Source organism: Carassius gibelio, chromosome A20 (genome assembly GCF_023724105.1).
Source record: "Carassius gibelio isolate Cgi1373 ecotype wild population from Czech Republic chromosome A20, carGib1.2-hapl.c, whole genome shotgun sequence".
NCBI classification, from domain to species: domain Eukaryota; kingdom Metazoa; phylum Chordata; class Actinopteri; order Cypriniformes; family Cyprinidae; genus Carassius; species Carassius gibelio.
Genome location: NC_068390.1, coordinates 7133664 through 7149904, shown reverse-complemented (window position 1 = coordinate 7149904; position 16241 = coordinate 7133664). Strand labels below are relative to the sequence as shown.

Below are 16241 nucleotides of genomic sequence, written 5' to 3'. Positions count from 1 at the left end.
AAATCAATTATGCAAACGAAAGGCGTTAGGCCTGTACTGGGGGCTCCGGCAAGACAAACTCGAGCGCTTCACACACACACACACACACACACACACACACACACACACACACACACACACACACACACACACTGAAACAGTTTAGAATGTATCCAAGGGTGATATACACATGCTGGTTACAGGTAAGAAATTAGGCTTATAACTGCAGTTGTAAGGACATATATGTGCTGGTCTCTTATCTGAAGGCCGCAGGTGAATCATGAGCCGGACAGAGACAGTAAGTGTTCACTTTATTCCTCGGTTACACTGACTCGTGTCAGAAATCCACTTCTGTGCTAGCATGTCATCTATTTTTTCTTACTTTCTGAAGATATACTTGTTTTTCCAACCGTATAAACAAACAGCTTTTCTGTCAAGATAGTTCAAACAAATTGGAAAATCTTAGTGCCTCAACTAAAAGGTCAAAAGTGGCTGTGAATAATGTCCAAGATATCATACAATAATTAACACTGTTAAAATACATTTGAAATAACTAGCCAGCCACCATGTTCTTTTACTGACTTCCATTACATTATATTTTAATGTAATCATTTTTGTTAGTTTTGCAGATGTTGTCTCTACATTTAATGCTTTCAGATCTGATATTAATGCTTTTTTTTTATGATTGCATCGTGATCTTTAACCACTTCCTATTAACTCGGCATTGGGCTGCCACCATTTCCCAAGCACTGCTGCTGAAGATGTTTTTCACATAATACCTACTCAGCAGAATGTCTGTCTGTCTCAATGAGCGTTTATTGACCAAATTTGGTTTAAATTGGTCTGCCTACTTTCAGAAACACGAAGAGAAAAGTAGTTAAGAGTTGAATGGGTTATAGACTGAATTAAAATAAATAATTCCTCAAAATTGTTCTGTTCTGTGTCAAGTTTCATATCGACACCAAGAAGAAAATCAACTTCAGAATAACATTATGATAAGCTAACCTCAAAGATGATTAAATTCAAGTATAGATCATGACAGATCTTTCCTTGCAATCCGATCTGACTGGAAAATGTAACCTTTTTTAGTACCGCGTAAACAATTCCGTACGCAATGGTTATGAACTGCCATGATTGTTTTTTGTTTTCCGTATCATTGCTGTACGTACTTTGAAAGTAACACATTATCAAAAGGAAAAGAAAACGTGGTTCCATCAGTTGTTTATTGCATTTTACAATTTAAAAAAATAAGGCAGATGAAAACATGCTTGCAAGAGTGATAACATCTGTCATTTTTACCGGAAGATTTTATTTTTTATTTTATGAAACATACATGGATGAATCATTCACCATAAGATCTACAATGCCGAATTTAAAGTATAAAATCCATATTTTGAGAGCTGAATTGAAAAAATATAATGTATGTGGACAAAAAACACATGATGTGAGTCTGAAATTAATACAAGTGGTTGATGGAGAGTGTTTTTAGTTTTTAAGTGCCGTCACTGATTACATTTAAAGGGGTCATATGATGTGATTTAAAAATGTTACTTTCTCTTTGGGGTGTTAAAAGCTCTTGGTGCATAAAGACGATCTGTAAAATTGCAAGGACTAAAGTCTCAAACCCAAAGAGATATTCTTTATAAAAGTTAAGATTTGTCCACACCCTCCTAAAACGGCTCGTTTAAACACGCCCCCACGTCTACATCATGATGTGGGAAGATTTGCATAACTCTGCCCAAATGTTAACATAAAGAAAGAAGGCGTAACTTTGATTCTCAAATATGCAGATCTGGGGGGCGCGAGGGCTGGAATTGAGAACCGCTGGTGTAGAGTAGCGCTTGTTGTATGTGGTTTCTCTGATCACAAATGCAGACATGGTTTTATGTTTACGCGCCGCGATGCAATGCGTAAAAACACAATTTAAGTCATTATAATCTGTGATTATGTCTCCACTGGATGCAGCAAATGCCTTGTTTGTAATGGGTTTTATTGTTTTTGTCTTGTCGCGCTGCTGTTCTAACCGAATCACAATATGGTGAGGGTCGTAACATTTCCGTCACACGCTTGAGGCATTCGGCCAATCACAACGCACCTGATAGCTGGCCAATCACAGCACACCTCGCTTTTTGGACCGGTGAGCTTTGTAAAAAACAATGCGTTCCAGAAGGCAGGACATAGAGAACAAACAATAATGCATGATAAAGTTTTTTGAATCTTAAACTGCATAAACACATTTAATTACACCAAATACACAAAATAATCTTCTTTTTAGCATCATATGACCCCTGCATCATAAGCATCATAAGTCCTGTGGTGTGACATGAAGGTGTAAATAATCCATTTATCCTCATGAAATTTGAATAAATACCCAACAATCAGGGTAAAAAGAAAAGTGTTTTGGAATATGACGAATGTCACAGTTTCACACATGATATCAACCATCCAATTACTGTAGCTTCAAGATGATCTTCAGTTTCGGGGAAGTCTGTGTTTACTGTTTGTGGCTCTACAGCATTATATGTGAGTGTGCTTTGAAAGAGCGAGAGGGAGGATATCAGTAGTAGTGTGTACATGCCCTCGAGCTCTCTCACTGACGTGTGTGTGGCGCTACGGGGAAGTGAAGGCTCTCTTTAGAGGCAGCTGTGTTATTAGCGCTGTCTCTCTGAGTTCACTGCGTAACTTACTACATTTCTGTTTTCTCTTTCCTCGCGCTTTCAGTACCCTCTTCAAGACTTTGCCGCTGAGAAGTCTCAAGGTAAGCCGAAAAGCTTTTCTAACATAGACTATTATTGTTAAGAGAGGTTATAGATGCTTTAAACTCACTGAAAGAGTGAAATAATCGAGTACACAATGTACAAAGAGCATAATTTGGATTTGTTAGCAGAATCATGACCCTTTTGATTGCGCCATGCAAATGTGCATGATGTTATCTTTGCTATTGATGTTTCAAAGTACCGTTAAGTCAAGGAGCCAGTATTGCTGAGGGCTGCTGACGCCTCATTTGCATGCGTTGGTTTGTGATAGGAGATGATGTGATGAGCCGCAGAAGGGTCTCGGTGAAAGACCTGGGCCTGGGCGACTGTCAGGGCTGGTTGTACAAAAGGAAAGAGAGCAGAGGGCTCTTGGGCTGGAAGTGGAAGAAGTTTTGGTTTGTGCTGAAGAAATGTTCGCTCTACTGGTACACATCGGACATGGTAAGTTACGTGGTTTTCCCCTGGTAACGTGTGGCTTCGCTACGGAAAATGTGAACATTCGTGTTTGTCTTCACTTGTTATCTCATGTTGGAAATTAGTATCCAAGAAGCCTGTTGCACAAACTCTGAGTTTAGAGTAGAGAAAACCAAATGGCTTCAGTGGATTCACAGCACGTGCTAGAAGTGTTATCTGTCAGTGAAAAACTAATCTCATGAGCACTTTGATTGGCAGTTCACTTTTCTGCTGAAAATTAGGAAATTATGAAAAAAAATAGCATTTATTTATATTGCGTTAAAAAATAAATGATTAGAAAATAGATATTTTTAATAGCCAAAAATATAATTATAATAAAATAATTATATTTTCATTAAGCATTAAGAATGCTTTAAGTATATAATGTAAGTAAGGTAATTTATCATTTATATTATATAATAATAAGTTATTAGCTCAATCCAGACGAGATAAGAGGGAGTGGCTTTATTGTGTCAGAAAAGTGTCACTTTGCCCACAGGTAATTGGTCTATTTTTGGTTTGTGATCTCATATCCTGAATAAAACCTGCTCCAAATCATGGCTACGTTTCACAAACGCATAGCTATCTTAGAAGTAAAGTTCACCCAAAAATGTAAAAAAAAAAATCTGAGGAACAAGAAAGATATTTTGGATATATATGGATGCTTTATGCAAATGTGTTTATTATTAGTGAAACCATACTCAACATAGAGCATGAAGACTAGACCTGTTCTGGTCATAGATGTTTTTCAAATAACTTGTTCAAGTCTATTAGACACATGAAAAAAAGAACATAGAAATACCAGGTTCCTATTACCTACTTCTCTTTCTTTGCATGGAGCAATTTACTTACACAAGCCTGTTAACATTATTTTCAGGACAGGGCAGCTCACTTCTGAACATGTAAATGTATCTATTATTACATTTGTTTGCCTCTCTGTGCCCACATACTGTAATTTGATGCAGCCATATTCTCAAAAAATATGTTTTCATTTTTATATTTTACTGTTTCTGTTGTCAGACAACCAAATTATTGAACGAAACGTAACCCATTAAGACTACACCAGCTGCTCTCCCTTGCATTATGTTGATCTGAACAAAAGTCCTGATGAAATCAATTACACATAAGATAAAGACAGTAGATGTGTTGTGATTTCAACTATACCTGCATGTAAAATTAGAGAAGCAACGATCTGGCCTGTGTTTCCCAAAAGCATCGTAAGCTTAAGTACGTTGTACACACATTGAAACCAATGGAGCTACAATCAACTTAAATGGCTCATCGGATGCTAGATGCACTTTTACACGTTATTTGAACTGAAATGTGTGTTGGCAGTGCGTGTACACACTACACAACCACACTATGATAAAAAAATGTATAAAAAAAAGATCAACAATTCTTTAACCCTTTCTCAAATCGAGCTGATCTCAGATACCTGTCTTTGTGACGTCACACAGAAAAGACATTGTCATGATAGTTTGATTGACTGTAGTGTTTCAGCACAGACTGGACTGGTGTCTTCACCTTAGACCCACTCTGAGTGAGCTGTCATCAGTCTGCCTTTGTTTCACCGCCAGAGCAGATGCAGGCAAGAATGACTCCGAAGCGATCGAGCTGTTTTGTGTTGGATGTAATAATGAACATAGCAGTCTTCATTTACTCCCGACATCTGAGCTGCTGAAAACGCAGTTATTTACATTTGTACATGCACCCTGATCCACATAAACATGTTCACGCGAATCATTCATGGTCCAGCTTCACCAGAAAAAGTGAGTTGGTTCTTTTTAATGAATCTTTGCAAATCGCCTTTCTTAATAATCTGCTAATTGGCAAGTTTTACAATGAACGCAGCTAAAGTAAACAGTATCTCTATGAGCTGCACGTAAGAGAGGGGCGGGGTCAGCAGAGCTCATTAACATTTAAAGGAAAATGCTACAAAAACTGCTTTATCTTTCTCTTTTTAACCAGGTAAAATAGGTGTTGTTTTACACTACCAATGAGAAATTGTAACCAAACTATGTTACAGACTTTTCATTAAGACCCTAAAGATTCAAAATCGACTTGTGGAAAATGGGCATCCTATGACCCCTTTAAGCTTATGATGGTTTGGTAAATGCAGCCCTGGTTTAACTAAAAGTGTTGCTCCTCTCAGCTGTTCGCTGTACAGAGCAGACTCATAACCTTGTGCAGTATCGGCGAGTCTCAGAAAGTAAATAAGGTTTGTCCAATTATGGTATATATATATATATATATATATATATATATATATATATATATTAGTAACAGGGCTGATGAGTCGTGAGAAATTCAGATCCATGTTCAAGCTTTTATTAAACAGAGACGTGATCATAACAGGCATGGGTCAAACACTTGTAAACAGGTGTATATATATCCGTTAAAATTAGTTTGCGTTAAGGCATTATTAATGCGTTAATTTTGACAGCCCTAAAAAAAAAACACACACAAAAAACCAAAACTGTTTGGTTACCAACCTTAAAAATCTCATCTTGTTCAGCAGAAAAAAGAAATGTTTTGGGTGCCAGGTGGTTTCTACAATGTACTCATGCTTACAATGCTTTTGGGTAAGAGAGCCCCAGTTAGTTATGTACCGTAAATGTGTAGAATGTAGAATCAAACAATGCTAAAATATAATCCACCTTCTTCAAAACCAAAAACCAGAGTTTGTTCTAAACTAAACAAAAAATTAGATGAGTAGTCTTTTCCCAGAGACAAGTTCTCTCTCTTTCCTTTCAGGCAGAGAAAGCCGAAGGCTACATCAACCTGAAAGACTTCACCATGGAACAGGCTACTGAATGCAGGAAGAAGTTGTGAGTTCATCTTCCTTATTAACAGAGATTATTTTGCTGCTTGTGGGTAAAAACAACAGACATACCTATTTCCACCATGTGGCCTTATTATATCTATTTTTCTGAAAGTACTGTGTGCTATGGCTATAACTGCTATAAGCAAGCATGGCTATAACTGTTGCTCACACTTGGTAACATACAGCAATCCTTGCAATCATATGCAACACCTGCAATAATTCATAAAACTCCTTGGGATCCACACAGAACATCCCACCAACCACCCAAAACACAGTTGCAATGATCTCTCAATCTGTGTAGCACTGCCACAGAAACCACCTAGAATTGTCCTAGACAATTAAAGAAAACATACACAAAACCAAATGAAACCCTGGGGCTCTTGACGATACATTGATGTATAAAGACAGAAAATGATCGGTCTGTATAAGAAACTGAACAGTATTTTTACCTCTGATTTTCACCGCAATGTCCGAACTGTCCTGAGCACGTCCTGAGCCTGTTCTCAACAGCTGGTGCCTGACGCGTCATCTTCTCCTTGCTTACGGCAGATCGCAGACTTATAAGTGCATTACTGCCACCTATCTCTCAGTTGGACCATTGACACTCCTTATTGAGATTGTAGATAGTTTGTCAATGGTCCATTTGAGAGAGAAGTGGCAAAAATGCATTTTATAAGTCTGTGATCCGCTGTAAAGCAAGAAGAAGAAGATGCTTCAGGCACCGGCTGTTGAGAACGCACAACTGTCTCAGGACAGTTCAGACATTGCGGTAAAAATCAGAGGTAAAAATACTGTTCAGTTTCTTATACAGACCGATTGTTTTGTGTCTTTATATTTCAGTATATCGTCACAAGCCCCAGGGTTTCATTTGGTTTTGTGTATGTTTTTTTTTCTTTGACTCTCAAAGCAGTGATTCTTATTCACTTCCATTATACGACTGACAGATAACGGTTTGAGTTAAAAAGTCACCTACATCTTGGATGCCCTGGGGTAAAGTTGCAATCTCTGACCCAGTTCATTGACTTGCTTCCATTGCTGCAATGCTCATGGTTTTCCACCAACTGGCAAGCCAGAGTGTTGAAATACAGTACTATTGGGTAAATTGGAAGTTGGTGGAATTAAACAGACCATAACAAAAACAGACTTTCTGAAAGATTGCATATTTTCAAAAGTAGAGTAACTACATTGACTTTCAGAGAAATAAGTATGTGAACTTAGCAACTTTGCAAATATATTATTGCATTTTAATGCTTTAGTAAGGTCAGATAATTACATACAGCACCTTTAACACGCCAGGCAACAACCCACAACAGATAATCAGATAAACAAATAACAGATAATATATGCAAGATGCAGTACTCATATCTTTTCTGCAGAGAATGTAAATAAATGGTTATGAGTTCGTTATTTGACTGGCTTTTATTTTCAACAAATAGTGTGAAATGTCAGGCTGTAAATCAGATTTTTTTTTCTTTTTTCACACTAGAAGTGTGTTATCTATACTCCTCTTAATGCACACTCAGAACACAGGAAACTGTCTGCTCTAAGTGTGTGGTCTGAGCTACTGTTTTTCACAGACTTCCTTCATAAAGATATACAGTAGATCGGCTTTACTTTAAACGACTAAGATTGGATGTAGATAAGACAGGAGGCAAACTTTGGTTTCGGATACGTTTTTGGTTTTGTGTAATGCTTCCACTACGTCATGTAACCACACATCCACAAAGATGTTGTGTCTGAGAACTGCTGGAGTTGTGCATGTTTTAATTTGCATTCACTTCATTGTTGTTTTCCAGCGCGATGAAAGCATGCCGCCTCCACATTATGACACTCTACTTTGCAGCTGAAAACATGAAAGACATGAACAAGTGAGTGTGAAGAAACACAAAAGTATTTGTGTTTGTAAATGTGGTCAGAGATAGAATGCTTGCTGATTCTACACTTATGAAAAATAAACACTATCTTTGTTAGTCATCTAGCACTTACTCATACATGTGAATCATGTGGGTCTGGTATTTGGCCCAACATGACATGTTTGCATTGCATTGTGGCCGGCTGCTTCGACACCTCACTGTGACCAAAACTGTCTGCAGCACACCACGCAATTGAGCATGTTTGATGAAAACACAGACACGGTACTAAATATAGTTAGGACTAGTTAGTAATAGTTATGGTCAAAACGGATGTGCCCTATTGCAGGTATTTGATATTTTATTAAATAGAGCAGTTCACACACACACAGATAGATATATAGATAGGTTTCTACAACACTATAATGGTGCTTGACAGATGTATTTACTGCTTTTCAAATGTTTTCGTATGGAAAAGAGCTGCCCGAGATTCTTCAAAATATCTCCTTTTTGTTCCGTGGAATAACACAAGTGTGAGTAACAGATGAAAAGATATGATAATTGTTTTTTTGTAAACCATTGATGTGAAGATTTATTGAAACATACTGAAATAAACCTATGAGTGGAAAAAAACATTGAGAGAAATCTGTGGGTGTGCTACTATTGAACTGTGTGGGAAGATGACACGCATAATCCATTACAATTATTCCACCGATCCGATGAGGGTGGATTTACCGTAATTAATGTTCTTTTAAATCTAGATGGCTGGCTAAACTTACCCAGGCTTCAAATGAACCGGAGCCCACAGACTCAACGGTTGGAGGTAAAGATTCACACCACACACGCATACCGAATCCCGGTTAATACAGGGTGTTTTTCAGTCCACTTTATGTCTCATCAAAGCCAAACCTGACACTTTAATAGCTGCATTAATCTGGTATTGAGACTGTGATTGTGTGACTATAGAGTGCTACAGTGAGGAGAGTGATGATGAGGATGAAGCAGACACCGCTGAGATGTGTGCAGAGTTCATGGACCAGCATGTGAGTAACCACACTCTGTCTGGGTGTGCTCATTTAAACCCAACCATAAGTTAAGTCAGCATTTAACTCTTCTTTTCATTGTGGTTCATATGTGCTATTTTAATACCTGCTGATGAATCAGAAAATGGTTCACACACAATGTTTTATTTATAACAAAATGAATTAAACTGATCAAAGTGCAAGTAGATACATTCATAATAGAACTAGAAGGTTTTGGTTACAAATAAATGTTAATTACTATGCATCAAAGAATTTTCCTTTTTTATTCTTTAATCCTTTTTTAAAACCAGTTTACACTTTTTTTACACCAGTTACTTTTAAAAAAAGGAGTTTCTTTCCAATTTTGAAAGATTGATGTTCTATTTGTGTGTGGATGTTTCAGGGTTGTCTCCAGGCTCCCCGCTCTTCTTCTCCATGTCCGCTGGATTCGGCGGTGTGTAACCACACACAGACTCCAAGTACAGACAGGGAGTCGTGGCAAGAGATCAGCTCGGATGAAGACCCCATCCACAAAATACAGAAGTCCGAAGAGAATGACTGTGAGTGAGCGCTGGAATGAGATCTTTTAACCTTAAGAGAGTGTTGCATGGGAAAAGTCTGAAATCAAACCCTTTTAAAGGGATAGTTCACCCAAAACCTTTTAAAGGGACAGTTCACCCAAAACCTTTTAAAGGGACAGTTCACCCAAAATGAAAACGGTCATCAGTTGTTCATCCTCATTTAGTTCCAAACCCATAACTTCCATCATCTTCAAAACACAAAATTTCAATACAATTTTAATCCAAGCCTTAAGACGAGACACGATCGCTTGAGCTGCTGATGTGCTCTACATAGATGCTGATTCTTGACAAGTAAAGCATGTTCTGAAATATAAAAAATCAAACATTTATTTATGTCATGGCTAACTCCTGGAATAATCATGGAAACGCATTGCTCATAAAGTGCGCTAATCCTGTACATTGATTCGTAATCATATTTTTTCAGCAGGCCCCCCGTCTGATGAGATGGAGATGCTGTATCTTCACCTCAAGCAGGTGAGTCTGTCCCCTACCGGAGCCCTGCAGCCCACCACCAAACGTGACTTCAGGTCCTCCTTCATCAGACGCTGCAAAAATGAGAGCATTAACGAGAAACTGCACCTGATTCGAGCTTTAAACAGCACTTTAAAGGTGAGTTTGACATTGGTGTGGCCATTCAATAGTTAAAAGAGTCTTGTTGAAGTGTGTTTGTCCAGAAAGAGTTGTTTTAAATAGGGAACCAGTAAACTGTGAAAATTGTCAAGAAACCGCCAGAAACTGGTGTACCATTTATCGTCATTAAACTAGACTTAATTGCATCTTGTTGTGTTGCATCATAAGTATATATTCAGGGTTTCTGCGGGTCTTAAACAGGTCTTAAAAGTCTTATTTCTGTCTTCCATAAATGATGGCCTTAACATGTCTTAAATTCAAGTGATGGCATTAAATGTTGCATGCATTGTCATAAATTCATGTAGTCCTCAGTACTGTGTCTTGGTTTCCTATACAAATATAAAAAATTCTTAAATCAAGATACATTTGTTTAAGCTGCAAAATGAAGCAATTTCTGCAAAATCTAACACAATCAAGTGAGTATTTGCCCAAAACATGAATAAATGGTGATGAAAACTTGTTGATTTTCTGAGCCCAGACATTGGCAGGTATTTTGCCTTGTTTTAATAAAAAAACTCACTTCATTTTGACTTCATTAAGACTTCTTATTTCACTTTTCTTCTCAAGTAAATATGTCTTGATTTAAGAATCTTCAGACATCTGCACTGGAAAACAAAAAAAATCAGAGGAACAAACCATTTTTTGCAGTGTGATCAGAAGTTACAGTAAGTTATTGCCATATTCTAGTGGTTGGGACCCTGATATTGCAATGCATTATGTTATGAAATGGCAGAAAGCATTTTGCAAATGCACTATAAGCCTGAATTCTAAGCTTTAATAACGCAATAAAGCGTGATCAGTTTTATGTTCATGATGGCATTTAATACATGTTGGTGCATTGTGAAGTTGTGTCCCCTTCTCGTTAGTGCAGATTTGTCTGTTTAAGAGATTTCACTTCCTCTACACAGCTTTAGGCCCAATCCCAATTCTATTTTATACCCCTTCCCCTTCCCCTTCCCCTTCCCCTCCGCCTACCCCTTCCCCTTGTCCCTTGAAACAGAGTGTCAAGGGGTAGGGGAGAAAATATTCCCCTAAGGATTGGGAGACCACTACTATGCCGTCACACGCCATCATTCGTCGTCTAGCTGCTACAATACACCCATATACTGGTGTGCATTATAGCCTTTAATTATCGTCCTGTATTAATGAGCTGCTTACTGACACACACACATATCGGAAATCGTGCAGCTCACACATCCAGGAGAAAATAAACTTGTCAATGCTCCCCCACGACTTTTATTAAATACAGTTTAAATACTGAATCGCTACATTATATTTTCCAGCGACGAGAGGATACAATCGCTGTTTTTAAAGGTCCCATTTTACGCGCTTTTTTGAAGCTTTGATTGTTTACACAATGTGCAATATAACATGTGTTCATGTTTCGCGTGTAAAAAAACACAGTATTTTTCACACAGTTCACCTATCTGTAAACTGCTGTTTTCACTGTCACAAAACGGGGCTGATGACTTCCTTGTTCTATGAAGCCTCTCCTTCAGAAATACGTAACGAGTTCTGATTGGGCCAGCGGTACCTGTGTAGTTATTCGACAGTAGCTGAGAGCAGGCTGTCCTCCTGGTAACGCGATTGGGCTAGAACGCACTTGCTGGAGATGTATTTATAGTCACAGGAGGAGCGTTTTTACTGACGAGATGCGCATGAATACCGCATTCGTTTTTTTTGCACAGCCCTAACATCTAGTTAACAAAGCTAAACAGCATTGCCCTTTGTGTAATAAGTTACAGAAACTGTTAAACGCACCAACTTAAATAATAAAATACACTTACCAGTTGTGGTCCATAAACAACGCCTTCTCCAGACAAAGAGGGAACTGCTCCATCTTTCAAGAATAATCTTTGTGCAAATCCAGCATTAAACTGATTGAGATTGAGCAACTGAGCTGCACATAGTTTTACGTGTGCATTATAATTTTCGGGAACCGAGTTAAACATAAATTGTAACCATTAATCTCAAAGTACAGCGTTCCTGGGAAGCCCAAACAAAGATGATTGGACTCAGAGATGGAAAACAAAACAGCGTTTCAACGACATGGCGACAAACACAAACAGCTCTTCCTTCTTCTCCGTCAGAGCGCAACAAGGCCACGCCCCCTGTTTGTGAATTCATGTGGGCGGTGGTTAGTCAAAAAAACTGTTTTAGTGACGTCATTACTACAGGAACTAGAGGGCTGTAGTCCAAACGGGTCATTTTATGTAGGCGAATTCTGTTAAATAAAATATCTCGCTTGGCATTGAACTTTGAGCTTTAGAATTTTACAGATATTGTTTATACTCTAACAACAACATTACACACTAACTAAAGTTTAAAACATGGGATCACGAAGAAGGGGACCTTTAAGTAAACTCGCTCTAAAAAGATAAACGCACACGGATACACGCAACCTCCATTTCTCTCTCTCTCTCTCTCTCTCTCTCTCTCTCTCTCTCGTGAATAGGCAATATTTGAGAACATATGCTGTGGCTCTATCATGCAGTCTGTAATGATATGACGTTAGCAAATATTAGCTTTTTTTTTTTTTTTTTTTGGCAAACAAGACCATTAATATGAACTCACAATTGAATGTAACATAAAACAAATGATTACTTTTCGTTAAAATCTTTATTTATGCCAAAAAAGCTGACATTTATGTGTCTTTTTGTTCACTGTAGCAGTCATGTTGCCGAGATAATTCATACCCCTTCGTCTGAAGTGTGGTCCCGAAAAATCTTCGTTTGAAGGGCTATCTGGCCCTTCCCCTTACCCCTACCCCTCCAACCAAAAGAGAATCGAGACACCCCTACCCCTTCACGTGAACAGTCGGAATGGAGGGGTAGGGGAAGGGCTAAGGGTTAGAATTGGGATTGGGCCTTAAAGTAGAATATAATCTGTGGCATGTGCTGTGATATCAAGGGAAGCTGCTTTGCACCATGTACAGCCTTTTTAGTTGGAGGCAGGTGGTATTTATAATTGAGAGTGGAGGGGGATGTTTGCATCCTAGGAAGCGTTTGATTGGACAATCTCTCCATTGCATTGTGACTCATCAGACTATATAATATAAAGAAACTTGGGGGCATAGATCTTAAGTTGTGTTCTGTTCCAGTTTCAATACTTTACAAAACCCAAAACCTGTGTCAACATGAGACTAGTCTGATAAATTCTTACGGACCTAGTTTGTGTTTGTGTCATTGTTATCTATAAATTGAGTTACACACAGCTTTCAGATTTGTTGTCATGCTGACACAAGGATACTAAGGCTTTTCCGCATCTAAACGAAATAATATTGAGGGAACGTTTCTTTTTCCTGCAATAATCCGTATGTTTTGAGCTCTCCTGATATTGTCAGTACCACGAATCCTCTCTGGTCTGGCTTCACTAACTTCCTGATATGTGTTTGAATCCTCTCTGCTAAAACTGAAGTTAAAATGTTTAGGCTTTTGGGCCTATAACCAATTTTTTTTCTACCTATTCCCTTTACATTGCAACTAACACAGGTTAACTTTCCATGGTTATTAATAAAATGAAATGCCTTCGTATGTTGCCACTTTGGGCTGGTCACAAACCAAAAGTGCTTAAAGCATTGATGCTGTTAAGGAAGAAGGAACTTGAATGTCAGACTGGATTTCACATCCAGCTGTTTGCACTTTTCACACAGAGTAGATTGGTCAAAACAGAAATACTAAAAGGCAAGCAGTTCCCGATTGAAAGTTGGCAGAGAGTTGTGACTCAGTCTCTTGGGGGAGAAAATAACATTTTGCATGAACAGTATGTGACCTTTCCATTTAAATAGCTCTCTTGAGGGGGTCATGGCCCAGCATTAAATGTCATTAGGCCTATGTTTACTATTTTAAAAAATGTAATGTAGTCCCCTAATGTAGTCGTGGTATAAATATCTGTCACAAAGTTACAGATAATTAGCAATAATGACACTAATGCCAGATGTATTGGTTGAAACATTTCTACATAATTGCTTAAAAAGTGATTCAGTTTTGGGATCATAAAGTGTGTATATACTGAATGAAAAATTTGACATTTTTTATTAAGTCCCTTAAGCTCACTGAGGCTGAATTTATGTGCTCCAAAATGCAGTAAAAACACTTATACTGTGAATTATTATGATCTGTTGTAATATATATATATTTGCAGCATCATTTCTCCAGTCTTCAGTGTCACATGATCTTTCAGAAATCAGTCTAATATGCGGATTTGTTGCTTAATAAGCGTTTTACTAATTATTATCAGTGTTACAAACAGTCGTGGGACTTAATATTTAAAAGTAACAGTAAAAACGTGTAATGTTACAAAAGATTCTGTTTCAAATAAATTCTTTTGAACTTTATATTCATCAAAGAATCCTGAAAAAGTGTTTCCACAAACTATTAAGCAAAAAAAAAAAAAATTAATAAATGGGTGATTATCTGAAGCATCATGTGACACTGAAGACTGGAGAAATGATGCTGAAAATACAGCTTTGCATCACAGGAATAAGTTAAATTTTTAGTTATTTCAAATGGTAATAATTGTTCACAATATTACAGTATCTTTTGATCAAATAAATGCAGCTTTGGTTACGATAAGAGACTTTTGACTGTTGATCATCTGGATTCCTGTGAGTTATTTGAAGTCTACAGACACTAGATGGCAGTATTGATGAGACAAAAACATAGCAGCTTTACTTTAACGTTTGGAAGTTGTTTTCATAGTTTCAGAAGAATCCATCATACCATTCTGTGTCTGTCTTATTTCAGGCGAAGGAGGCCGATCTGCAGGCCATAGAGCAGGTCTTGAGCGAACCGTCGCTGAGCGCTTGTAAATACAGACAGTGGCGAGATGCTAATGTGCCCCTGCTGCAGGAGATCGGTGAGAAACACAAGAGTGTCATGGAGCCACCAGTCCAGGAGCCTCAGGCCCAACACTGTGTACAGCGAGACTAGCCTGTGAAGACGAGAGGACCATTACGGAGATCAACCAGAATGAAACAGACGACCACAGGGCTTGTACGACACCGACAGGAACACAAACCTCAAGGGCTGGCTTCCTGGACACAAATGAAGCTTCTCTGAAACCCCTCAAACGGATACTAGTCTGCAAAAACACACAATGCAGCTGAGAGAAATGACCTCAGTTTTGACTCATTGTATATCAGTTGTCTCTGAATTTGAGCACAGAAGAGCCTAACTTGTGTGTTAACACCACAAGAAACCCAATTTCACAAGAGACAACTCATTTCGGAGACCTACAGTTACCGCATTTTGCAATTGTGCAACGTGTAACACGGTCAGTTTTGTTTACATCGTTCAGTGTTTTGTTCTGAACATGTTACAAACTTGTGTTTGTAGCCGTTCTGTAAAGAAGCTAGTTAAACGGTTGAGTTTTTTTTGGAGGGAACTTGCTTTTATGAATCAACATTGGGATAAGTGTGTTGTCTAGTTTGACTTTTAAATGCAGTCTAGACATGATTTTCTTCAAATGTACATCTTGTGTTTGTTACCAAATCACTTTATTTCACACGTGCTATGCACACAAATTCTGTTCTTAAACTTGCTTGTATTTAATGGTTTTAGGAGTGGAGACCTGTTTACCTGTTTTTAACACAACGGTCCCTTTTAGATGTACATATTTTTGCATTTTACAACTGGAAATGAATGTCATGGGTATTGTACATTTATTGTATAAATGACTGATTTAACTGTATAAATGTTTACTTGATATTTTTGGAGTGATTCATGCTGAAGGTGTGCCAAAGGAAATAAAAATGGCTGTTTAATATTTTCTTTCAATGTTGTGTTGCCTATTTGCATATGTATTTGAGAAATTGGAGCGCTCGGCATGTTAGGACCCCAAAATGTCCATTTAACCACTTGTACTTTGCTGTGTGAAAAATCACTTGATGTTAGTTAGATGTTAGAGAAGTGATGTTAGTAATGTGACTATTTATTGGTTGTCAGTTTCTAAACCCAATTTAATGTTTGAGAACTAATTTTTGTTTTAGAAATTTCAGCTTTCCATAAAAGACGAGAAAAAAGGCCATGTAAAATAATTTAAAGGGATAGTTAAAAAAACTAAAATGCTTTCATCATTTTCTTATCAATACGGTAAACAGAAGCTCAAACATGCTTGATGCACAAATCCCCGCTTATCTCATGGCT

At 37.8% G+C, this 16241-nt stretch overlaps 1 protein-coding gene across 1 annotated transcript in view; it reads left to right on the top strand.

Moving 5' to 3' along the window:
• LOC127938187 (connector enhancer of kinase suppressor of ras 3) overlaps positions 1–15872 on the top strand; it is a 46866-nt gene extending 30994 nt beyond the window's left edge. The window contains exons 14-22 of the mRNA XM_052534625.1: positions 2678–2737; positions 3007–3176; positions 5943–6016; positions 7809–7880; positions 8624–8685; positions 8829–8905; positions 9288–9444; positions 9890–10074; positions 14841–15872. Coding sequence (XP_052390585.1) covers positions 2678–2737; positions 3007–3176; positions 5943–6016; positions 7809–7880; positions 8624–8685; positions 8829–8905; positions 9288–9444; positions 9890–10074; positions 14841–15026 — 1043 coding nt within the window. The 3' untranslated portion in view covers positions 15027–15872. The remainder of the gene's footprint in view (positions 1–2677; positions 2738–3006; positions 3177–5942; positions 6017–7808; positions 7881–8623; positions 8686–8828; positions 8906–9287; positions 9445–9889; positions 10075–14840) is intronic.
• The last annotated feature ends 369 nt before the right edge of the window (positions 15873–16241 follow it).